The sequence below is a fragment of the Schistocerca gregaria genome, chromosome 1, assembly GCF_023897955.1.
Source record: "Schistocerca gregaria isolate iqSchGreg1 chromosome 1, iqSchGreg1.2, whole genome shotgun sequence".
NCBI lineage: Eukaryota > Metazoa > Arthropoda > Insecta > Orthoptera > Acrididae > Schistocerca > Schistocerca gregaria.
In genome coordinates this window covers 187,543,586-187,569,209 of record NC_064920.1, presented here as the reverse complement: position 1 = coordinate 187,569,209, position 25,624 = coordinate 187,543,586, and the positions used below count along the sequence as shown (strand labels likewise).

General features: G+C 36.9%; 1 protein-coding gene across 2 annotated transcripts in view; it reads left to right on the top strand.

Annotated features, from left to right (window-relative positions):
- The first annotated feature begins 10,259 nt into the window (after positions 1-10,259).
- LOC126336462 (inositol polyphosphate 5-phosphatase OCRL-like) overlaps positions 10,260-25,624 on the top strand; it is an 89,831-nt gene continuing 74,466 nt past the window's right edge. Inside the window, exons 1-7 of one of the 2 annotated variants that reach the window (XM_050000191.1) lie at positions 10,260-10,473; positions 10,623-10,756; positions 16,022-16,200; positions 16,294-16,428; positions 16,588-16,739; positions 24,650-24,792; positions 25,269-25,439. In XM_050000191.1, coding sequence (XP_049856148.1) covers positions 10,698-10,756; positions 16,022-16,200; positions 16,294-16,428; positions 16,588-16,739; positions 24,650-24,792; positions 25,269-25,439 — 839 coding nt within the window. In that variant the 5' untranslated portion in view covers positions 10,260-10,473; positions 10,623-10,697. Of the gene's footprint in view, positions 10,474-10,622; positions 10,757-10,785; positions 10,970-16,021; positions 16,201-16,293; positions 16,429-16,587; positions 16,740-24,649; positions 24,793-25,268; positions 25,440-25,624 lie in introns of those variants that run through there. The other variant, XM_050000201.1, reaches the window with a different exon arrangement.

Below are 25,624 nucleotides of genomic sequence, written 5' to 3'. Positions count from 1 at the left end.
AGCCACAGCTGCAAAATACTAACGCGAATTCTTTACAGACGAATGGAAAAACTGGTAGATGCAGACCTCGGGGAGGATCAGTTTGGATTCCGTCGAAATGTTGGGACACGTGAGGCAATACTGACCTTACGACTTATCTTAGAAGAAAGATTAAGAAAAGGCAAACCTACGTTTCTAGCATTTGTAGACTTAGAGAAAGCTTTTGACAATGTTGACTGGAATACTCTTTTTCAAATTCTAAAGGTGGCAGGGGTAAGATACAGGGAGCGAAAGGCTATTTATAATTTGTACAGAAACCAGATGGCAGTCACAAGAGTCGAGGGGCATGAAAGGGAAGCAGTGGTTGGGAAAGGAGTGAGACAGGGTTGTAGCCTCTCCCCGATGTTATTCAATCTGTATATTGAGCAAGCAGTAAAGGAAACAAAAGAAAAATTTGGAGTAGGTATTAAAATTCATGGAGACGAAGTAAAAACTTTGAGGTTCGCCGATGACATTGTAATTCTGTCAGAGACGGCAAAGGACTTGGAAGTGCAGTTGAACGGAATGGACAGTGTCTTGAAAGGAGGATATAAGATGAACATCAACAAAAGCAAAACGAGGATAATGGAACGTAGTCAAATTAAATCGGGTGATGCTGAGGGAATTAGATTAGGAAATGAGACACTTAAAGTAGTAAAGGAGTTTTGCTATTTAGGAAGTAAAATAACTGATGATGGTCGAAGTAGAGAGGATATAAAATGTAGACTGGCAATGGCAAGGAAAGCGTTTCTGAAGAAGAGAAATTTGTTAACATCGAATATAGATTTATGTATCAGGAAGTCGTTTCTGAAAGTATTTGTTTGGAGTGTAGCCATGTATGGAAGTGAAACATGGACGATAACTAGTTTGGACAAGAAGAGAATAGAAGCTTTCGAAATGTGGTGCTACAGAAGAATACTGAAGATAAGGTGGATAGAGCACGTAACTAATGAGGAGGTATTGAATAGGATTGGGGAGAAGAGAAGTTTGTGGCACAACTTGATTAGAAGAAGGGATCGGTTGGTAGGACATGTTTTGAGGCATCAAGGGATCACAAATTTAGCATTGGAGGGCAGCGTGGAGGGTAAAAATCGTAGAGGGAGACCGAGAGATGAGTACACTAAGCAGATTCAGAAGGATGTAGGTTGCAGTAGGTACTGGGAGATGAAGCAGCTTGCACAGGATAGAGTAGCATGGAGAGCTGCATCAAACCAGACTCAGGACTGAAGACAACAACAACAACAACATTCCATTATCCTCGTTTTGCTTTTGTTAATGTTCATCTTATATCCTCCTTTCAAGACACTGTCCATTCCGTTCAACTGCTCTTCCAAGTCCTTTGCCGTCTCTGACAGAATTACAATGTCATCGGCGAACCTCAAAGTTTTTACTTCCTCTCCATGAATTTTAATACCTACTCCAAATTTTTCTTTTGTTTCCTTTATTGCTTGCTCAATATACAGATTGAATAACATCGGGGAGAGGCTACAACCCTGTCTCACTCCTTTCCCAACCAATGCTTCCCTTTCATGCCCTACGACTCTTATTACTGCCATCTGGTTTCTGTACAAATTATAAATAGCCTTTCGCTCCCTGTATTTTACCCCTGCCACCTTTAGAATTTCAAAAAGAGTATTCCAGTCAACATTGTCAAAAGCTTTCTCTAAGTCTACAAATGCTAGAAACGTAGGTTTGCCTTTTCTTAATCTTTCTTCTAAGATAAGTCGTAAGGTCAGTATTGCCTCACGTGTTCCAACATTTCGACGGAATCCAAACTGATCCTCCCCGAGGTCTGCATCTACCAGTTTTTCCATTCGTTTGTAAAGAATTCGCGTTAGTATTTTGCAGCCGTGGCTTATTAAACTGATAGTTCGGTAATTTTCACATCTGTCAGCACCTGCTTTCTTTGGGATTGGAATTATTATATTCTTCTTGAAATCTGAGGGTATTTCGCCTGTCTCATACATCTTGCTCACCAGCTGGTAGAGTTTTGTCATGACTGGCTCTCCCAAGGCCGTCAGTAGTTCTAATGGAATGTTGTCTACTCCGGGGGCCTTGTTTCGACTCAGGTCTTTCAGTGCTCTGTCAAACTCTTCACGCAGTATCGTATCTCCCATTTCGTCTTCATCTACATCCTCTTCTATTTCCATAATATTGTCCTCAAGTACATCGCCCTTGTATAAACCTTCTATATACTCCTTCCACCTTTCTGCCTTCCCTTCTTTGCTTAGAACTGGGCTGCCATCTGAGCTCTTGATATTCATACATGTGGTTCACTTCTCTCCAAAGGTCTCTTTAATTTTTGTGTAGGCAGTATCTATCTTACCCCTAGTGAGATAAGCTTCTACATCCTTACATTTGTCCTCTAGCCATCCCTGTTTAGCCATTTTGCACTTCCTGTCGATCTCATTTTTGAGACGTTTGTATTCCTTTTTGCCTGCTTCATTTACTGCATTTTTATATTTTCTCCTTTCATCAATTAAATTCAATATTTCTTCTGTTACCCAAGGATTTCTAGCAGCCCTCGTCTTTGTACCTACTTTATCCTCTGCTGCCTTCACTACTACATCTCTCAGAGCTACCCATTCTTCTTCTACTGTATTTCTTTCCCATATTCCTGTCAATTGTTCCCTTATGCTCTCTCTGAAACTCTGTACAACCTCTGGTTCTTTCAGTTTATCCAGGTCCCATCTCCTTAATTTCCCACATTTTTGCAGTTTCTTCAGTTTTAATCTACAGGTCATAACCAATAGATTGTGGTCAGAGTCCACATCTGCCCCTGGAAATGTCTTACAACTTAAAACCTGGTTCCTAAATCTCTGTCTTACCATTATATAATCTATCTGATACCTTTTAGTATCTCCAGGGTTCTTCCACGTATACAACCTTCTTTCATGATTCTTAAACCAAGTGTTAGCTATGATTAAGTTGTGCTCTGTGCAAAATTCTACTAGGCGGCTTCCTCTTTCATTTCTTAGCCCCAATCCATATTCACCTACTATGTTTCCTTCTCTCCCTTTTCCTACACTCGAATTCCAGTCACCCATTACTATTAAATTTTCGTCTCCCTTCACTATCTGAATAATTTCTTTTATTTCATCGTACATTTCTTCAACTTCTTCATCATCTGCAGAGCTAGTTGGCATATAAACTTGTGCTACTGTAGTAGGTGTGGGCTTCGTATCTATCTTGGCCACAATAATGCGTTCACTATGCTGTTTGTAGTAGCTTACCTGCATTCCTATTTTCCTATTCATTATTAAACCTACTCCTGCATTACCCCTATTTGATTTTGTGTTTATAACCCTGTAGTCACCTGACCAGAAGTCTTGTTCCTCCTGCCACCGAACTTCACTAATTCCCACTATATCTAACTTTAACCTATCCATTTCCCTTTTTAAATTTTCTAACCTACCTGCCCGATTAAGGGATCTGACATTCCACGCTCCGATCCGTAGAACGCCAGTTTTCTTTCTCCTGATAACGACATCCTCCTGAGTAGTCCCCGCCCGGAGATCCGAATGGGGGACTATTTTACCTCCGGAATATTTTACCCAAGAGGATGCCATCATCATTTAATCATACAATAAAGCTGCATGTCCTCGGGAAAAATTACGGCTGTAGTTTCCCCTTGCTTTCAGCCGTTCGCAGTACCAGCACAGCAAGGCCGTTTTGGTTAATGTTGCAAGGCCAGATCAGTCAATCATCCAGACTGTTGCCCCTGCAACTACTGAAAAGGCTGCTGCCCCTCTTCAGGAACCACACGTTTGTCTGGCCTCTCAACAGATACCCCTCCGTTGTGGTTGCACCTACGGTACGGCCATCTGTATCGCTGAGGCACGCAAGCCTCCCCACCAACGGCAAGGTCCATGGTTCATGGGGGGAGGTAGAGGAATGGAAGGTTCCAAATAATTGGAAAAGAGCACAGGTAGTCCCAGTCTTTAAGAAGGGTCATCGAGCAGATGCGCAAAACTATAGACCTATAAGTCTGACGTCGATCTGTTGTAGAATTTTAGAACATGTTTTTTGCTCGACTATCATGTCGTTTTTGGAAACCCAGAATCTACTCTGTAGGAATCAACATGGATTCCGGAAACAGCGATCGTGTGAGACCCAGCTCGCTTTATTTGTTCATGAGACTCAGAAAACATTAGATACAGGCTCCCAGGTAGATGCTATTTTCCTTGACTTCCGGAAGGCGTTCGATACAGTTCCGCACTGTCGCCTGATAAACAAAGTAAGAGCCTACGGAATATCAGACCAGCTGTGTGGCTGGATTGAAGAGTTTTTAGCAAACAGAACACAGCATGTTGTTATTCATGGAGAGACGTCTACAGACGTTAGAGTAACCTCTGGCGTGCCACAGGGGAGTGTTATGGGACCATTGCTTTTCACAATATATATAAATGACCTAGTAGATAGTGTCGGAAGTTCCATGCGGCTTTTCACTGATGATGCTGTAGTATACAGAGAAGTTGCAGCATTAGAAAATTGTAGCGAAATGCAGGAAGATCTGCAGCGGATTGGCACTTGGTGCCCTTAACATAGACAAATGTAATGTATTGCGAATACATAGAAAGATGGATCGTTTATTGTATGATTATATGATAGCGGAACAAACACTGGTAGCAGTTACTTCTGTAAAATATCTGGGAGTATGCGTGCAGAACGATTTGAAGTGGAATAATCATATAAACTTAATTGTTGGTAAGGCGGGTACCAGGTTGAGATTCATTGGGAGAGTCCTTAGAAAATATAGTCCATCAACAAAAGAGATGGCTTACAAATACTCGTTTGACCTATACTCGAGTATTGCTCATCAGTGTGGGAGCCGTTGATCGGGTTGATGGAGGAGATAGAGAAGATCAAGAGAAGAGTGGCGCGTTTCGTCACAGGGTTATTTGGTAACCGTGATAGCGTTACAGAGATGTTTAACAAACTGAAGTGGCAGACTCTGCAAAAGAGGCGCTCTGCATCGCGGTGTAGCTTGCTCGCCAGGTTTCGAGAGGGTGCGTTTCTGGATGAGGTATCGAGTCTATTGCTTCCCCCTACTTATACCTCCCGAGGAGATCACGAATGTAAAATTAGAGAGATTAGAGCGCGCATGGAGGCTTTCAGAGAGTTCTTCTTCTCGCGAACCATATGCGACTGGAACAGGAAAGGGAAACAATGACAGTGGCACGTAAAGTGCCCTCTGCCACACACCGTTGGGTGGCTTGCAGAGTATAAATGTAGATGTAGATATTGCAATGATAATATACAAGGATGCTAAATAAATAATAATGGCGGGCGACAGTCAGGTTGGTACTTCATTGCTGTCTGGTGGGTCTCCAGACACGTCTTTGCTGGTCATCAGGGTTCAGTTCGAAGTGAGGCACGTCACTGAAGACAATTCAACTCCAGGCAAAGAGATTCCAGGCCGAAAACGTGTCTGGAGGTGCCCACAGAGCAGTGGGATATCAACCTGGCTGTCACCTACACATACAAGAGTGGTGGTTTGGGGTTCCATTTCATTTGATAGCAGGACCGCTTTGGTTGTCATCTGTAGCACCCACACTGTACAGCAGTACATCCGTGATATTCTACAGCCCGTTTTATTGCTCTTAATGGCAAGTTATTTAAAAGAACAATCCTTTGTCTACCATTTTCAATCAACCACTACTACTTTTGTAGCTAATTAACTAGTGAATGTACAATTAAAAAGAACACTGCAATGTGTCACTGTGTGCTGGTATATCACACAATGAAACTGTTGTCGTTTTTGCTTTTCTTTGTACTTGAATAGCTTAGATAACATCATTGCAGTATGCATATGTGTTACACAAACTATGTCTTCTTCTACTGGGAATACAAAACCAGTTTTGTTTGAAGGTATGAGACCTCATATTCATAATTACCACCTACTGGCTTTAACACCCCACCTACAAAGAACAAGAAAAAAAATCTTCTTTTCGAAATTTCACCAAAATATACTCACCAAACATAAAATCTCGTTTCAAATTAAAAAGATCTAGTGATGAACTTTCCTCTTATTCTTCGTATGACACATCATCCTTATAAGTTGTTCATCTCTATCACTTTAAGCCCTTTTACTTTCACTTTGCTTAGTTTTCTGGTTGTCGGCTTTCTTTCCACTTCTTTTCTGTTTTTCTTGTACCTTTGCACTTCCTTAAAGCCTTTTCTTCAATAACTGTTTTTCCAGGTGCTGGTGTCGTTGTAATGGTTCTTCTGTTTGAGAATTGTTTTCTATAACTACGTGTGGTATACCTCAAAATCCTCCGGTAAGATGTATGATTGCTGGTGCTACTATTATCACTGTATAAACTGCAACTGGCTAATTCAACATTTTGAATATTATCATCCAAATTGTTTGGTGGGATGATATATATCTCAATTCAATGGCTATGCTGAAGTGGGCACATTAGAATTTAGAAGAGCAGTTTGAAACCACAGACATTAGGAACTCCGACTCATCAAATATGTCAACATTAAATGCATAAGGGCCAATTGTACAATCTCTGGTTTGCAGTCAGTTAACTTCTGTTCTCGGAATAGCGCGAGAAACGAGTTGTGCATACCTGAATCACGCCCAACTGGAGAATAAACTCGTGATAACTTAACTGGCGATTTCTCACCTGTTAGCGAGCTTTACAAGGGAATAAGTTTTCGAGATGGCAGGAACAGTGAAGGATGCAGACGGTAATGACAAGATTTTTGCTGAACTGTTCATGAATGAGAAGAAAGTGAGATGATGCCGATTGCGAATTTATATATAGCTTTCGCTTATCTTTTGAGTCTTGTTTGTGAGACGATGGAGTTTATGACAGATAGGTGAGACGATTTCTCTGTTTTCTTAAATAATACTGTTTATCTGTAGTAATACGCATTTGATTTCAGTGCTTCTTGAATTCCACTGTGTTATTTATGTGAATCATGCACATTATAATGACACTACGTGCAGGAGTAGTCTTGTTTACGTGGTGTGTGTTACAATTGAAGCAGTAGAGGAAAGGACTGGCAGAAAATATTGTTCCACTCTGTTTTCTATTGGGAATGCCCCATTTTGTAAATACCACAACAGAGTCCGAACAAATTTCCACCTGTTAGTGAAAATATTAGGATCACATGCCCATTAAAGCTTAAGATCATGAACAATGTCTCCCACCTCCCATTATTCACTAAAGTTTGTGAACTATTTGTGCTTAAGTTTGTGCTAAGTTTAATACAGTGATAGTAAGAGGAAATTTTGCGTTGTTTCTTTTTTTTGAAAAAAGATGATTCTTTCCCCACTATCAAACATAGCTGTTGTGTTTTTCAGTTATCAGTATCATCCACATAAGCTCACATATATTTAGCATAGCCTCACGGGCTAGCCGTGCAGTTTAGGGCATCTTGTCACGGTCTGCGCAGCTACCTGCATCAGAGATTCAAGTCCTCCCTCGGGCATGAGTGTGTGTGTTGTCCTTAGCATAAGTTAGTTTAAGTTAGATTAAGTAGTGCATAAGCTAGGGGACCAATGACCTCTGCAGTTTGGTCCCATGAGACCTTATCACAAATTCCCAAATTTAGCATAAAATAATGGCTATATATATGTGTTACAAAAGCGGAATAGGAATCTAGGTATTGAAACTGCATATTTTTAGCATATGGAAGGAGTGCCTAGAATGCTATGTTTTTAGCTTTTCTTGAACATCAGGTTATTTTCAGTGTCCTTTACATCAAATTGTAACTAGTTGAAGATAACTTAAACTGAAATATCTTATATTGTACTTGTGAGAAGTACCGTTTTTCTGTAATTGATGGCTTACTATGACTGTTTGATTGTACACTAATGTGACGAGTTACCTCAGCCACATCTATAGCAGAAAATAATTGTTCACTCTTAGCTTTCACAAGGACAATTATCCATCTTTTAGTGAGTGCTTCAGAGAAAAAATTATTCACCAGCTAATATTATTCTCATAACTATGTAAATTATTTGTGCTTACTCAAGCTAAATTTAACAAAGTAAAATTAACGTGAAAGTTAGTTTTTTAAAGAAAGCTGTAGTAGATAGATGTTGTATTTCTCAGTTATTAGTATTGTCATGTAGAAGAAAGAGTAATTAGATGAATGATGAACACTAATTTCACTTAACAAAGGTTTATTCAGCGCTTGCATACACAAGAGCGCAGATCGAACTGCCTCCAGCCACAACACATATGGTATATATATTATTGGTCTGTAAATCTGTTCTCTCCCCGCCTGAGCGTTTAGGTCACCAGCTATTATTTTAATATCATACCCTGAGCACTCATCATATACTCTTTCCAAAGATTCATAGAATACTTCTTTCTCTTCTTCTTCAGATTCTTCTGTTGGTGCATGGGGGTTAATTGTGGGGTAGTTAAAGAATTTCCCCTTGATCCTGAGTGTTGATAATCTTGGACTAATGGGTATAACTCTATTACCAAATGTTTTAATTGATGGTGTACTACAAATCCTGTCCCCACCTGGTGATTTCTTTCACTGCAGCTATAGAATATATTCGCCTCTTTCTTTTCTAAAATTCCTTTCCATGTCCATCTAATTTCTTGTAGTTTTATTATACTTTGCTTCAGACTCATTATTTGATCCAGCATTACTTTCAGTGCTCCTGGTCGATATAGGGATCTCACATGCGAAGTACCAATATATAGATCTGATCTACGCCTTATTTTTCTTTTCTTCCTAATTTTCCCTCCTTCATTTACTTGTATTCCATCCTCTTTCTCCTTTTCCATGCCAGGTCCGTCTTCCTTCATCCGTCCGACCTTATTTTGTAGAAGTTTCGCAACAGTTGTTTTTTACAGAGTGGGATGTTAACTCTTCGTCCAACTCCTACCAGGGGATCTGCTGCTCATCACTTCTTCCAGTCTTCTGAGCTATATATTTCTGTCTAACCATGGTAAAGCTAGAGAGATATATTAAGACACTGATTAGAATTTCGTAATTCCACTTTGGTTGCAGTCCGTACGAACGTTATTTGTGTTGTGCACTAGGCCTACATCCTTAACCTGTATGAAAATAAAATTGTTACATCACATGTAATACCTGTCGATATACAGCTAAAAGTGAATACTTGGTCATAAGATACTAAACTCTTATTAGCTGTATATTTTACGGGAAATATTAATTTTATACATAGATGTTAATTGTAGCTTATGACCACCAAAACATACACTTATGAAGAAAGATTACAATCCTCCAAACAGTCCACGGTGACGGTAACAGTCAAAGTTGTCTTTGTTCATGGTCAATGTTTAGGCATACCAACATTAACAAAAAAATTGCTGGAAACAATTTAAATGGAACGTTTTGTTTCACTGTACACCTACATCAAATCTACCGATTTCCGTTCCATTCGGATAATTTATTCATGGTGCGTCTTTGTTTGTCTTAGAGGATACTGTAGCCAACAGCAATCTCCAAAAACCGCGACATATGAGCGTTTCCACCTCCATGGTTCCCACAAAAATTTTCGGGGAGGCAGGAGACCGAAAAAATGGAATGTCCTGAAAAAAACGGAACGAATGGACGTCCTACGTGCAACCCATCCTAGAATATTACTCAAGCTCGCGAGACCCGTACCAACTAGGACGTCAGGATAAGTTGATTGTATAAAATGTATAAAATGAAAGGCAGCGTGAATGGTCGCAGGTTTGCTTGACCCATGGGAGAGCGGACTGGTAGACGCTTCGAGATAGACGCAGATTATACCGTGAAAGCCCGGTTAGAAAGTTTCAAGAACCAGGTTTAAATGACGTATCTAGTAATATACTACCTACTGTACCCGTATGGATAAGGAAGACACTATTAGTCTAATTACAGCGCGCATATAGTTGTTTGAACACTGTTCCTGCGCCCCATGCGTGAGTGGAGTGCTCTTAATTAGGATACTATATTACGTGTGACGATGCCTTATACAACACAAGTTATCTATAGGCAAATAAACCCAGTTCAATTCAATGGGGAGTGCCGGTACCGTCTGCTATGCTCACCATTGTGAGTTTCAGTGTAGAAATGTTCCCGATTTCCTTCTCTCTACTTTGAGCAACTTCAGTTACAACTGGTTTCAAGAAAAATAAATATTTTGTATTTCATGAACGTCTGACTTTGCTGATAATTAAGGTTGCAAATGACACACAATATTACAAAAATCGATGTTTAAAGCATTACTTATCTTACTCCACATTTTATACAGCCAGGCTTCTGTAGTACGAATTTCCACTGTTGGTAGAATTGTTTAATGCGAACTTTACGTGCGTTATTATGAATACTGTATGTAGTATTTTTGTGTAACGATTGTTTAAGTATTATTTTTGTCAACTGAAATGCTACGTAACTTGAAAATTGTTGTTGTTAAACACATAACTATCAATAAGAGACACAAAGCTGTCAACAGGCTTCTTCCGATCGGTAGCAGAGGTAACTAAGGTAACTTGAGAGTTGAAGCTGACTACCTGTCATATTTTGCTCATTGTTAACTATTGTATAATGATGTAAATAAATGTGAGTAGACAGGAAGTAGGTTCATAATATTGTATGCTTTTTAACGAAACTCTTACTCTTAACCTCTTTTCCAGTGACAGAAGAAAATGCATTCTTAATTCCAGCGCGTTATAAGTGTAAAGGCGCTGGAAAGGACACACTGACTGGCCATGGATGTGCTAACTGTTGTTCAGACCAAACTGAGCGCCGAAGACAATGTGGTTTCAGTATCCTTTTCCTTAAATATTCGTTTTCAGCCTGGCGGTGATTGCCGGAAACTTGTTTACGGAACGCCCCCTATGTGAAGCGTAGCGTGCAGTGACGGAGGAGTTACTCGGACGTGAAGCCTAGTATCTGGTAGCAGTGCAAAGACGTGTATACTTTCACGGTTTCCCTCCCGTCAAGATTTGAATTGCAAGTAAATGCTTTGTTATTGAAACAGGTAAACTTTATTTTTTACGTTGGGATTGGTTGAGCATGCTATTTTAATGCTAGCATTTAAACTACAAATGTTACGTGATAAGCATTTTTCACGTCGCACCTTTATTGTACGACGAACATGAGGCACTAACAAAAAATGTACCGGAACAGTCACTGTTTTCTTTGCTGTTTGTGACTGTCTCCAGGATGAAACTAAGAAAAATAAACATTCATTTCACTAATCTGTTGACAGAAATTTGTTTTTTTCTATTTTATTTATTATTTCAGGTAACTTATAGACATGTCGTACTTCCTTAGTATTTCAGAATTTGTGTTTATATAGAAGTGTTAGGTCAAGCCAGTTATTTCACTTCTGTTGAAAGAAAATTATATTTCATGAATGTATGGGGTTGGGGAGGCAGTTAAAATTCGTAGACATAATTGGAGCTATTTCAAAGAAAAAGAAATTATCTGGTAATAGAACGGTGATAATGCTGCTTCAGTAATATATGCACTACAGTGAAAACTAAAATTTTGAGTGGGTGTTGAACTGATTTCTTGTATGCAATACTGTTTATCACCTGCTTCTTTATTCATTGAAAAAGAAGTGTGTTGCTATATAGATGACCAAACTTAAGAAAACACAAAGGGAAATATGTAGAGGATTATTAGCAGATTGTCCAGAGAGTCATAAGATTGTGACTTAAAGGGGGAAAATAGCTACACTGTACCAATTTACTAGGAAACAGTAGAATGCCAGCAATTGATGTTAGCTTCTGAGTACAGTTCTATGCTTAGTGTAGTGCTGCTGACCAATTGGAGATGCCACTCTATTACTTGCAGTTCATATTTTATCACAGGCATACTAAGAGTTGTGGAACTAGTTAAGAGAATTAAATTTTTAGTTGTTGGACCTGAACTCTTTGATAAACAAAATTGACAGTTTAAGCACACATGTAGAAGGAATTGTCATCTGTGAGTGCAGAGCAATGTTATTTGGTCATTACATGAGCTAGGTAGTTCAAGCAAGTCTGTATTTTTCTGTGTAACTGTTCGCTAGTTTTGTTAAATACAGTACTTGTAATTTACTTTAATTGTGCAACCAGAAAAATATTTTTATATTAACATTTGTGATTACTTGTACTCTGGATCCATTTGCGTGTAGTATAAATAAAATTTAAATGTTTTTTAATGTCTTATTACTTCTCATTTTTTTATTTACAAATGTTTTAATTTTATGTGTCAGCAAACAAAGATTATAAAGAGAAATGTACACAAAATCTATGGCATGAAGACCTTTATAAAGTCAGTGAATTATTAATACAGAAGTTAGTAGTTATATAATTACCATTCAAGAAATATCTAAACATCAACATAAGTGCTAAGCAAGAATTTAGATGGTGTATGAAGATCATAAATAGTGACTGTAGTGTGTGTGAAAACAGTTGGCTACTGTTCTTTAATGTGTTGTTGATAGTAGTATTGTAATTTGTGCCAATTATTTTATGAGGTAGCATTTTGGGGTCAATGGAAGTGTCTGATTCCACCCGTCTGCTCTGGCCTGTGATGTAATGATGTTGTCCTGTGTGAAGGCACTACAGCGCATAGTTTTTGAGTCAGTTGTGTTTGTAGGTATTATGTTGTATTTGATGGTTCTCTCTGGTGGTGGATGTTGACATGTTGAGTTGAACGTGTGGTATTTGGCTCAATTGAGGTTTGGTGGTCATCGTGCTAATGTGGTTTTGGGTTGGGGTAGTTAGTGTTTGGCGTTTTTGTTATATCTGATTAGTTTGGTGTTCATTGTGCAGAAAGAAGCCTAAATTTTCTTATTGCTTTTTGTTAGGCCTGGATATGACAGTGAAGTTTAAGAGTGTAACATTACATTTAGCAATGGACGATGATATGTCATCTGTCATACAGTTTCTGCAGATGTTCGGTCTCGTGCTGTGGCAGCAATGTGAAGTTGCTGTGAGTTCTGACAGCTTGGACCAGGGCCATGTGTATGTGGTGGTGTTGGTGCAATAATATGTGGTGCTCGATAATACATGGTACCTGGTTCGAGAAATCTAGGTTGGGCATAAGGGTGATTGTCTTGGTTACTTTCTGTTTTTGTTGTTAGTCCTCTAAAAGTTTTTGTGGCCATAGGACTGGTATGAATGGAGAATTATTTTGGATAAATTTTCTTTCTGCTGAGAGGTTTGTTCGGAGAATTTGAAATATAGTGGGAAGTTGGGTATGCTGGAGGTTGTTGAAATTGGTGAATCACAGTTTGGTAAGAGGAACTTAGGGAGGGGCAGTTCTCGGCTCGGCTTGGTTTGTGGATGTTGTTTGGGGGGGGGGGGGGGTTGCTGATTGTTTTTACAGTTTTACACAGTCATAGTAGGAGAAAACTAATGGGACTGACTGAGAAATATATTGAGGGGTTAGTACTATAATTTGTGATGCGTATTTGTTATATAGGGGTTTGGGGAGAGGTATTCATAATCATTTAGTAGTTTACCGCAGTATTGATTTTATGACAGTGTTCTTTTTTGGGGGTTGGGGGAAGTAGGGAGGATGTATAGGGTGATGGTGGTGAGTTGAATGGATGTTGGTTGTGGGGTTAATGGGGTGAGTTGAGGGGCATTTAGAACCAATTTGGTTGTAGCTTTTAGGTGTAATTGGTTTCCATATGTGTTTTTTTTTTTTCTTTGTTGGTTGGCTTTTTGAGGATGATATTGGGTGGGTTGGGATTGGTTTATGGGTGGGAGGGTGTGAGTATTCAAGTAGATTTTTTGTTTTTGGTGTGTGTGCATGTGCTTTGTGTGGCCAACCTAGGCGACATTGCTGAAGGCTTTTGTTCGTAAGTAATTTTTCTTTGAGTTTTATTGTGTAGTAATTGTGATATCTTGTCTTTAGTATATAAAGTGACATGTCAGATTCCACTTTTTGGCATTGTGGGTGTTGCTTTTTTGTATCAATAGTCTCAGTTGAGCTATATATGTCAAGGGTAATTTCAGATTCCTGTGGTTTTGTGGGTGTAGCAGGCCCACCCCTTCTGAAGAAGAAATTTTGTTAAAGCTAAATAAAGCTTTGGTTTGCAACTGGTTGGCTAATTTTTTTAAACCTCTTCAATTTTATACAGTTGCTGAGACATAGCTATATTCAAGATTTTGTTATATATTAGATGGAAATTCATTTACACACATGAGGGACAATAATGAATCTAAAATTGAGCCTTGGGAGCACCTTGCATGAATTCTCTCCTGTCAGAATTACATCACTGGACTGTATTGGTTTAATTATTAAGTACAGCTTAACATTCTTTTGTTTAGATATGACATCATTCATTTTTTGGCTGCTCCAGCAGTCCCATAGAACGTGAATTTGTATAGGAGAATACTGTGATTCCAACATTCAGATGCCTTAGATAGGTTCCAGAAAATACCAACTGGTGCCATTTTATTAATTAATGCTTGTACAGTTTGGTGAGTGAACATGTAAATGGCATTCTCAGTAGAGCAAAACTTCTGAAATCCAACCTGTCATTTGCTGAGGATATTATTATTCCTAAGGTGAGATACAGTTCTAGAACACACCACCTTCAAAATTTTGCAAAATGTTGTCAGAAGGGAAATAGGTCAGTAGTTATTGACATCTCTCATATCACATTTCTTAAATAGGAGTTTGACAATGTCATGTTTCAGTCTTCCTGGAAAAGTGCCTTGAGATAGTGCATTACATATGTGTGGAAACAACTCTTTAATACTGTGTTAGAAACACCATCGAAACTAGATGAACTTTTATTTTTGGGAGAATATATAGTTTTATTAATTTCAGGTGAAGTTGTTGGCATACATATGACTGAATTTTATGAGATATTTTTTAAACATACTACTGTTATTTTATGTGCAACTGTTTCTCCCTATAGTTCCTACTATTTAATAAAATGTGAGTTATACATATATTTGCTACCTGTGACTCATTATTTCTAGCCCTTTCATTCAGTTCCACAGTGATTTTATCCTGTTCTATGGCTGATTGTCCTGTGTCTTGTTACACTACATTCCATATAGTTTTAAGACTGTTGTTGGAATTATTGATATCTAACATTAGGTGCACATTTCTTTGTGTTTTAGTAACCTTTTTTAGTAATTTGGAGTAGTTGTAACTACTGCAAGATCTCTAAAAGAGGAGCCTGGGTACCTTGTTGATGCTAAACTTCATCAAGTTTCTGAGCTAGACACATTCATGCTTTAGCAATAATATTAAATGTTTCCACATAGTAATGAAATTAACAGAAATACTCTCATTTTTGTTGTATATGGATATAATAACCTAGGGATTCTTTAGTGTAATTGTATTTATGAATAGACAGTTGGACTAAAATATAGGACCATTGCTTAGTCTAAATGAAGTCAAACAATGGAAAATCCGGAATGAAAATAGGAGCTATTAAGCAAGTAACAAACAAGTAACAGTCTGCCCTGTCATATTGTAGTCATCTAAATGAATTGCCTATTATCAGTTGTCAACAGTGATGATCACATATACCTGCTCCTAACACTGACTGATCATGCATACTAAAAACTTAACGCTTATGTTAAACACGTGGGCTCTTACAGTGAATGTGGAAGATATGCTTCAAATAAGAAATCAAATACTGAATTAATTTTATTCACATTTAGCTTCACAAAAATGCTCATTGTATAACCCACCACTTCTTTTCTCTCCCATTTGTCTGTTGTGTTAATTGCAAGAATTTCTCATCACAAAACAGCCTTAAGTTAGTAACATCACAAAACTTTCTAAAAACAAGGAGTTCTGTGAACTGGTAAGTTGAAAGGTTTTTTAAAGACTGTTTCTGCAGCCAGTTTTGCTTCAATAATAATATCAAATGGAGAAAATGTACATACTTCTATAATTTGTAGGGGAAAAAAAATCATGTGATGTACATTTTCAGTTACTGTTAAAGACAGCTGTGTTGCAGGCTAAAGTGTTTTATTGTTGGTAAAATGTTAGTAATTCAAAGCTTAATAGATTGTATGCTGCTATGTAATTTATTCCATATATCTGTTTCTTAACTAAAACATGTCCACGAAGCAAGCTTAATGCAAGGATGGGTGCGCACATCTAGAGTTCTAGCTCTGGTTGAAAATGAGAATGATCATGCATTGTTTGTTTTTCTGAGTTCAAGAGTGCCCCCTCAAAGTTTTACTGATTTGACTATTGAGCGAACATTGCCAGTAGATGCCGACTTCAGGTGTGAAATAGGTGATGTTTCATTTTTGTTTTGTTAGTTTTCTGAGTGTTAATGTGATTCATCATTGACACATTATGTAATTATGATTGCTGTTTTTATTTCAGACCCTGAAAGTAAACATCAAGATGGTGTTGATGTATATGTCAACATATCGTCTTATAAACTTAAGCTCTTATTTGAAATGGTGCCTGGAGTGAAAACAAGCAACTTCGTTGGAGAATTATTCAGAGTAATGGAAGGTAACAATTGAGATTTCTCAGTGTAGCTCCTAATTAGTAGGTAATTGTATAAAAAAGAAAGATGGGAAAGGAGAGAAAGGGAAACCATAAATATTTTATGATATTTTTCATGTTTTGATGTATGAATATGTCCCTTTTGTTTTTATTTCTATGTTTCAGTCTACAGTAAAAGGAGGGGCCCACCTCCAGAATTCCAGTGGCTTCGCAAGTATGCTGCAGATAATTCTTATAGTGCCTTAGTTAATGTTGAAAAACCAGTAGATGTGAAGGAAATACAGCCTGCAACAAAGGATGACTCGTTGGCCACCTCTGTAAGGATTGTTACTTTATTGTCTAATTTAATATTATTGACAGTATGTTACAACAAAAAATAATTCTTGTTAATTTATGATGGGTGGTAAATAAAATTGAAAGTTAAGAGTAATATGGAATTGGCACATATTTATTGCAGTTTGTATATGATACAGGAATCAGCATCAAATTTCAGATTTTCTCCAAATTACTCAAAACTTACAGTATGCTTACGAGAAATAAGACAGTATAAGTTTGGGATGGTGACACATTCAGATAATTTTCTCATTTTGAACTGAAATGTCTAGTGTGAATGTATAAAAAAGAAAGATGTGAAAGGAGAGAGAAGGAAACCTAAATATTTTGATATATTTCATGTTTTGGTGTATGAATGGGTCCCTTTTGTTTTTGTATAGATTTGAAAAACATTACATGTTGTCACATTAGTGTGCACATTTGTAAAAAACAAATTCTGATGCAAGGTACACAAAAAGTGTCATTGGCAAAGCTCCTCATTGTCATCTACCACTGGAAGATACATGAAGAAGAAGAAGAAGAAGAAGAAGAAGATACAGTGTATGCCTTTATCTGTTTTGATAAGATAGTGGAATGTTGCATTTAACCCTGAATAATATTGACACTGATCTTCTAGTTTGGTGTAGAAAAGTACATTTGTTGTAAAGTTGTTTGTTAGTCAATAGACAGTTGCTTAATGAAAACCAGCATTCCAGGTTTGGTTGGTACTTAGTTTTCTTTCTAGCTTGAACTATGTTCAGTCTTTTTTTCTCTCTAACAGTTCCAAGCCATGTATGTTACTCTATAGTGCTATGTTGCAAATCAGCCTTGGTTAGGTCTGTGGTTATATTGAATTCAAAGCCCCAAAAGCAGTTGGTGGGAGCAGCACTGCTAGTTCAGTGCAGCATGGCCACGGGGATAAACTGTTTTGGCCATGAGCAGTTCGGGAGGGGGTGGCAACAGTCATATGGAGATGGCACCAACAGTGAAGAGCAGGAAGCCTATATACATGGTGAAAGTGGGCAGTTTCTAGAGTGGGAAGTTAGCAGTCAATGATCTGAAGACACTGGTCAACTAGCAAACAGTAATAAGCACAATGGTTTTTACTACTTTTTTGGCCTTTTGGATATATATCGTGCAATGTAGAATTTAACGAATAGGCCATTAGCGAAAGCTTGCACCTCCAGTAGTCAGTACTCTGTGACGATGTCAGGACGACAGAAGTAAAACACATTCAGATCTCTTTCGTGTGACGAGGTCACCACAGATAATGTATTTCTCTCACCAGTCATAATCAGTATTTTTTTTTTTTTTTTAGCTCATGTACATTATTAAGTTGAAGTGACTGGAAGCACTATCATTTGTCAGTGGTTTGTCTGTCTACCATTAGGAAAAATTAACATCTAAAGTTTCCCAAAGAAAAAAAAAAAGACCAAACTTCGGCTATATTCCACATCGTGTATCTTAAAATTAACAGCACTGATCGTATAATTACTTACACCATTGAAGAGTCATGTAAGTCAGTAAGAAACTTTTATTTTAATTTTGGTGTCATTTCAATTAGTGTACAAAAGTTTGGCTAAAATTTTCTGTTTTTATATCTGTGTATTTAAGTATTGTTTATTTTGTGGTCAGTACAATAACAGTTTCTTGCTTCCATCCCAAATTTATTTCTAGCACTGTTGGTTTATGTGCTCTTTTAAGTATTTATAGTAATAAGCACGCTTAGGATTCGAAGACGGGTTACTACACTGCATTTTATGTAGTAGTGACTGAAAACTTGTCATAGTTCTGTCAGCAGTGAATTTGTGATATAGAGGTGAAGGATGAACAATTGAGGCCTTGAAATTTGAATGTGTGCCACTCAACTGTACATATTCAGTAAAGGCCTAGAAGCTGTAAAATAATTTCCTTTGTAGGAACATGACCCGCTGAATAGACACTGTGTGAATGAAGGTGCTCAAAGGTGTGTTCATGTTAAAGCACTGCTCTTATGTGGGTATGATCTTTTATGAAGGTGATGGTGTATCCCATTTATCAAGAATAATTGCAGACTACAAATATGTCTGCATTCTTTTGTTATGGAACTGGCTTATCAGCTGAAATGTATGATACTCTGATATGAAACCAGACCTGAACACAGAAAATGGTTTCCTACAAATAAAACTGCACATTTAATACCATGTTAAACAGATATTCTTAAGATTTGAGTATAAACTTCTCACTTGTTGGGCGATTGTCATTGAAATTTAAATAGATTAGTTAAGGAGATAAAAAGCTGTGTAAACCAAAAGGTGCAGCAAATTGAAGATGCAATTATCGAGAAAATTACGGCAGTTGTAGACTTGATTATAGTGAATTGGAGCAACCTAGCATGTGAAAAGTCCCTAAAGTGTTTAGATTGCAACCTGCTGGTGACAGAAATGAAGGAAAAATTAAATATTTCAAACTTTCAGGGAAAAAAATCACCTTTAGTTTTTAACTCAGTAGGGCTGGTCAATTAAAGAGGCTGTGGCACAACTTTGTGTTTCAGAAATAATGGCATAAAAAGTAAGTCAGAAATAATGGCGTAAGAAGTAAGGAAGTTCAAGATGAAAAAAGAAATAGTGCAGAGATGTTGAACCTTTGTACATTTATTTGTCATTTTTTCCCAGAGAAATTTTTAATAAGGCAATGGTTTACCATCAAACTAAGCGTAGAACTAAGTTTGGGTATTGTATATTACACTTTCTTTTGTATTTATTTTGTACATGTGTTGCATGTGTGATAGTGCATGAATGCGTGTGTTCAAGATTTGCTAGTGCACTGAAATATGAACTCTACCAATTAACGAAAAAAACTAAATATTTCCATATTAATACTCTTGATTTGCAACCAGCAATAGACAATTGAAACAGTAATAATAAAATACACATTTTTAGTTTATCTGAATAAAATAAAAATTAATGTGATTACTGCTGTTGCAAATTCAATGCCATATAATTTATAATATGCGCACGCTTCGTAACTTTTAGCAGAATGGAAGCTGAACTCAAGTTGTCTGATCACTGCTTTCTTTGCAAGTCTTAATATTATTCATTTCAGGAAATAATGACTCACAGGTGTAATTGGATAATACTGTCAAGGTAGCAAATGCCAGCTTCTTTAAATGGCTGCATGTGTCTGGAATTGAATTCTACATTCTGATAAATTTAATGTTGGTTTTTTTGTCATATTGTGTGATTGTCTTTCTTGTAAGTTTACTTTCAGTTCTTTTGTTGCTTCAATAAGTTTTTGAGTTCACATTGAACTAGACTGGAAATCAGTCAGCTGCAATTCAATTTTTTCAGTTCCCAACCGAACAAATTTAACAAAGTTCAGTTTATCCAGTAAAGCCACATCTAACTTCATAATAAATTTTAGTGTTTCCAACAATACCTTGAACTGAGAAAATATCGATACAAACTCTTAAGTTGTATGTATTACCAAAGAAAATTCCTTGGTGAGTTTTTCTTTTAGAGTAAATCTGAATTGCTTATAAATTTGTGAAATACTTGTACTTATGGGAACAATATCGCTATTGGAAACTGGCAATATCATCCTCAAAAGTGTGAATAAGATTTCTCATAACAGTAACAGTTTTGTTTGTGCCTTGAAGATTTATGTTCAAATCATTGAAATGGTGGCATGTGCGTAACGAAACGTCAGTTTTGTAAGCCACATAACATCCATCAGCTGTGAATATTGTACAGTTTTCTCTCATTTGGAAAAAGCACGCCGATTTCTTCTAAAAAATCCACAAATCTTTGAGTTTGTTGCTGTGGCCAACCAGTGAACAATGTTGTACATCATTGGGTCAGGGTACACAGAGTTGACATCACCATCGTTTTTTATTAGCTTGCGACAACATAAGGTTTATTGTTTTTGTGAATTATAGTTTATTAGTCTCATAACAGACATAATCTAAATCATTGACACAGGTACATGAAACACATCAAAATTGTGGTGAAACTTCACCATAAACATATAACAGCTGATGTTAACAAACAGCTTCAGAATAATAATACAATTTGTTGTATATACAGACAATAAAAAATTTAACACTTAATTTCCCTTTGCTTAGATTATAATTTCATCCTCTATGAATTCTTCTATTGAATAACAGCATTTCTCCCACAGAACCTGATTAACTTTGTTTGTAGAATCTCTGGCTTCATATTGAATATGTTTTTGCCCATGAACTTAACGTATTGTCATCCTCATTTCCTGTGGAGTCCGTACATATAATTTCAGTTGTTGTGCAGGTAGCATAATATTACTTTTATTTCCCATGTTGTATGTGTGGTTAAAATTATTTACCTCAATTTTTTTCTGTTGTGTGGGAAGATTATTTCATCATAAACGTGTATGGAGGGAACAGTTAGGAGTTGACATTTCCAAAATAGTGGGCAACAAGATTATATATATTTCTGCAGTTCCAGTATTAGAGAAACACCATTTGGACGTCTACCATATCTAATGACACATTCAAAATAACTACGGCCATTATATTGTCAAGGAAAGCAGAACCACTCTTGCACACAAGACTTCATGTGTGATGCAGTGGATTTCAAGAATAGAATGTCCATTGTTTGCTTGGAATAAAGTAATAAAACTCTTCTTGGCCAGCATATTGGGAACACTCTGTCATTACCAAAACAATTTTGCTTAAATCTGTTTCTTTTTCAGTAAGTGAATTTTCAACAGTTGTACACACATATCTGGCTTAGTAGTTGCTAACAATGATATTATCATGGTCAGTTTTTCTTTGATGTCATTTACAGTGGAATATGGAGAAAACATAGTTAAACAAGCAGATTTAGTTACTTCTGTATTTTCATAGAGATACAGTGAAATATAAGGAAAGGACTTGATGCCTTTCATTCTTTTTTTCTTTTTCTTGGCAGCACTGGTACGACAGTCCTTGTTAAAATACCTAATCATAGATGCTGTCTGTTTATTCCTGTTTTAATAGAACATACAATGCATTCCTATTGCTCTGGTTCACTTTTTTGACAGAGACATATGTGATTTGTTTCACAGTGCTGTTTTACAGATGATCTACATACCACAGTCCAGGAATATAACACACACTGCTTTATTGCCTTTGTTAATCTTACCTATGTTTCCCTGTCCACCAAGTCTGAAATTCTCTATCACACATACCTTGCACTTTTTTGCCTAGCTAATGTTATTGAATAATACTCAAAAGCTCAAAAATAGTGCTGTTTGCAGCACACAACTTACATGTGTAACAATGAAAAACAAGCATGTGAACATGTGTTTCAGTGAAACTGTTTGGCAGTGTGGTACTTGTCAGTAGAAGTCATTAGTCATGGTTGTTGGAACAGCTGCAATCTAACATTGAACAATGGCGTATCATTACTAAAGCATTTGAGTACACAATGGCTCACAGTGAGTGAGCGTGAGTGAAAATCTGTCATCTAAATCTTTGATGATGCCTTGGTATCGATAGTCCATTCACGATGAACACTGTTGCTGGGACTTCAAATGCAAACAAACAAATGAATTATTTCAGTTAGATAGGCCTACCTAAATTCCTCATTTAACATTGTGCCCAAACTATTTGATCATTTGCCACTAGTGACGTGCGTGCCATTGGTTTGCCGTCCTTGGAATAGTGGGACATCCAAAATATAAGTGTGAGAAAGTTTCCTGAAACTTAAGTGTAATTATCATTGAAGTAGTTGAAGATGAAGAATTTAATTAAATTTTTTGTGGCAAGGAAGACTGTTTCCATTCAACTATATAGAGAAAAAGTTCAGAAGCCCAACACTTCCAAATTCTTCAGTAGCAAAGAAACAGTGATTGCTTATTGAAACAGAAATTGATCTGAATTTTGTGAAGTATGTCAAAAGTGATGTAGCACTTGACTGTAAATTAACAGATTCATACTCAGTTTTTGCACAACACACCAGAATGGGAAACTAGTAGTGGCATGCAGCCCACTAGAAAATGTTATAAAGTGCTGCTTAACAAAATTGTGTGTAGATTGGAACCGGGAAGTCCAGGAACAAAGGCTATATCAAAAAAATTCTGGAAGATACATTTGAACTTGAAAATAATGATCTTAAAATATAATCTAATGGTGGATTCACAGCGATGAAGAGGCAACTGACATTGCAAGAATTAATTGCAGAACTAGAAATAAAAAAATTTGGCTTTTGTACTCAGCATCGCTAAGACTCGAAGTAAGCTTTCAAAGTGTTTTAGATGATTTCTCACTTAGTGAGTTGATTTTATTAATGAATTTAGCTTGAAATCATGCCTTTGTTGTTAAAGATGCAGTTGATGGCTCTCACTGAGAAAACAGTTAAATGTCAGTTTACCCATTTCTCATTTATTACAAAGATAATGAAAATGAAAAATTACTATTAGCTACTGCATTATTACTGCATGCCTAAAACATGATACAGATATAGTGCAGTTTTTGTTTCAGTAGTAAAGTTGCTTAAATGCGACATCATAGAAATGAAACATAATCATTATTCTCACTATTCTAATGACGGTTCTGCTGTCCAATACAAAAAATTTGAGAATTTCCTCAATTGTTATCATCAAAAGGATTTTAATGTAAGTGCAGAATGGAATTTTTTTGGATCAAGTCAGGGCAAACTATCAAGTGATTGAATTGGACGCAAGTTACAGATTTAGCTGCATGAGCTAGCATTCAGTGCCCAGCAGAAAACCAAATTTTAATTAATGAGTCATTTTAATTAATGAGTCATTTTAAAACTGCAAAGGTAATTGTGCATTATAGAAATTGTTTTTATCACCAAAGATATAACCGAAAAAGGAAAAAGTAGACCAGGATAAATGCGTGAGGTAGTACAGTATCTGTTAGAAAATATCACCACCATTGTGTCAAATGATAAAATCCAAAAGGGTACTCTAAGAGTAATGTTAGTTTTCAAATTTTTACTCTCTTGAAAAATTTGTAATATTTGCTGTGGCATTCTGCATATTTGACCTGCTGGCAAGCATTGAGATTTTTTGGCATGAATATCTGACTTACTTTGTTCTAAAGTGGGTGGTAAAGGTGTAAAGGTGTGTGTTCACTATAGGCTGTAGATCTTTGACTAGTCCATGTGATTTACTGTTGCTGTTGGCTTGAAGATGAGCTCAGTGGGGAGGACTGAACTGTTGAAAGATTTAGGTGTTTGGGGAAGAGATCTGCTTTGCAAGATTCTCTGGGTTTGTAGTTTGTGATAAGAGGCTATTCAGAGGTTTGACAGGGGGGGATATACTGTGGTACTTAGGATCATGATGAGTCCAGACTTTCTCAAATGATTTATAGGTCTGTAGAGATTGACAACACAAACTATGCTATAAAAATCATTTGATACCATGACTTCGCCATTTCTGATGCCACTGTTAAGAGTTCTTAATGATCTCCTTATGTGACAAGAAAACATTGCCTGTGAGAATATTTGACATGGTCTTCATTTACTTTCACATATTATTACTTATTGAATCTGGTTCAGTTGGAAGACTAGTAGCAGCAGTAAAACAGATTGACATATGTAAGTTTTTTAGTAATACTTGTTTTTATGTAAATGTTAACTTACCTTACAGTGCTAGTGCAGAACTTTTGTAGCTCTGGTATGCTGTTCAGAGACTTTGTTTAGTACATTAATTGTTGGCTACACTAAATTTATAATTTGCATAAAAGTTTTTATATTCTTCCTATTCCATATATATAAAGAAAAAGGCTGTTTCTTAAATTAGGTTGACCATATTAGAATAATTTTAGAGCATCAGCTTTTTAGTAAGCTGAGACTGTTACTTTATGCTACACCACACTCATGCTATGTGCAATGCACAGTAGCTTTTAAGTGCCAGCTGTGTAATTAGCTAATTGCCTTTTTTAATTAAGCTGCTGGAGCTTGAAAGCCCGGATATTACATTACCACGTCAAAGCATTGCTAAAGGGACCACGCCTATAGCAGCAAGGGAAAGTGTTATTAGATATCAGATGGCAATGAAAGAACGTCATTATACATACACTCAAGTTCTGAAGTAAGTACACACTTTATTATTTTTTCATGTTGAAATAATTTCAGTTATATGTAATAGCAAGTAAACAAAGTTTAATTGGATTGAATATTGCTAAAACAATTGGGGAAGCACAGATGGTATTTTAAGAGAAAATTAGTGTTTGTGATTTTTGTGAAGTTGCTGTAAAGTGTGTGTGTGTGTGTGTGTGTGTGTGTGTGTGTGTGTGCGTGTGCGTGCGTGCGTGCGTGCGTGCGTGCGTGCGTGCGAGAGAGAGAGAGAGAGAGAGAGAGAGAGAGAGAGAGAGAGAGAGAGAGCAGTGAATATTTGAACTAGAGGCTGTAAGCTCTTCTGTATTGAACATCTTGCTTTACAATGACTTTTTATAGCTTTTTTCTAATTATTTTGGGACAAATAAACATTTAAAGTGCAAAAAATTATTTTATTACACTGCTTATAAATTCTGAAATGTCAATCATTATGCAGATTTCCCTCTCTAGGGTTTTCATTGGCACTTGGAATGTCAATGGACAGCCGCCAACTGTGCCGCTTACAGAATGGCTTGCCCATGACCCTGAACCACCTGATATATACGCAATTGGATTTCAGGAGCTTGACTTGAGCAAAGAAGCGTTTTTGTTCAATGATACACCAAGAGAAGAAGAATGGCTGTAAGTTTGTTGTTTTTGGTTGAGTCCTTACTAATATCCTCATTATTTTTACATTTTTTATATTCCTCTTGATTCTCATATGGTGGGAAATGCAATAAATGAGTGTGACATAATGCAGTTTATTACATTATCTTTAGATTGTAGAAAAAATAATTTTTGATATATTACTAGATGTTGACATGGAA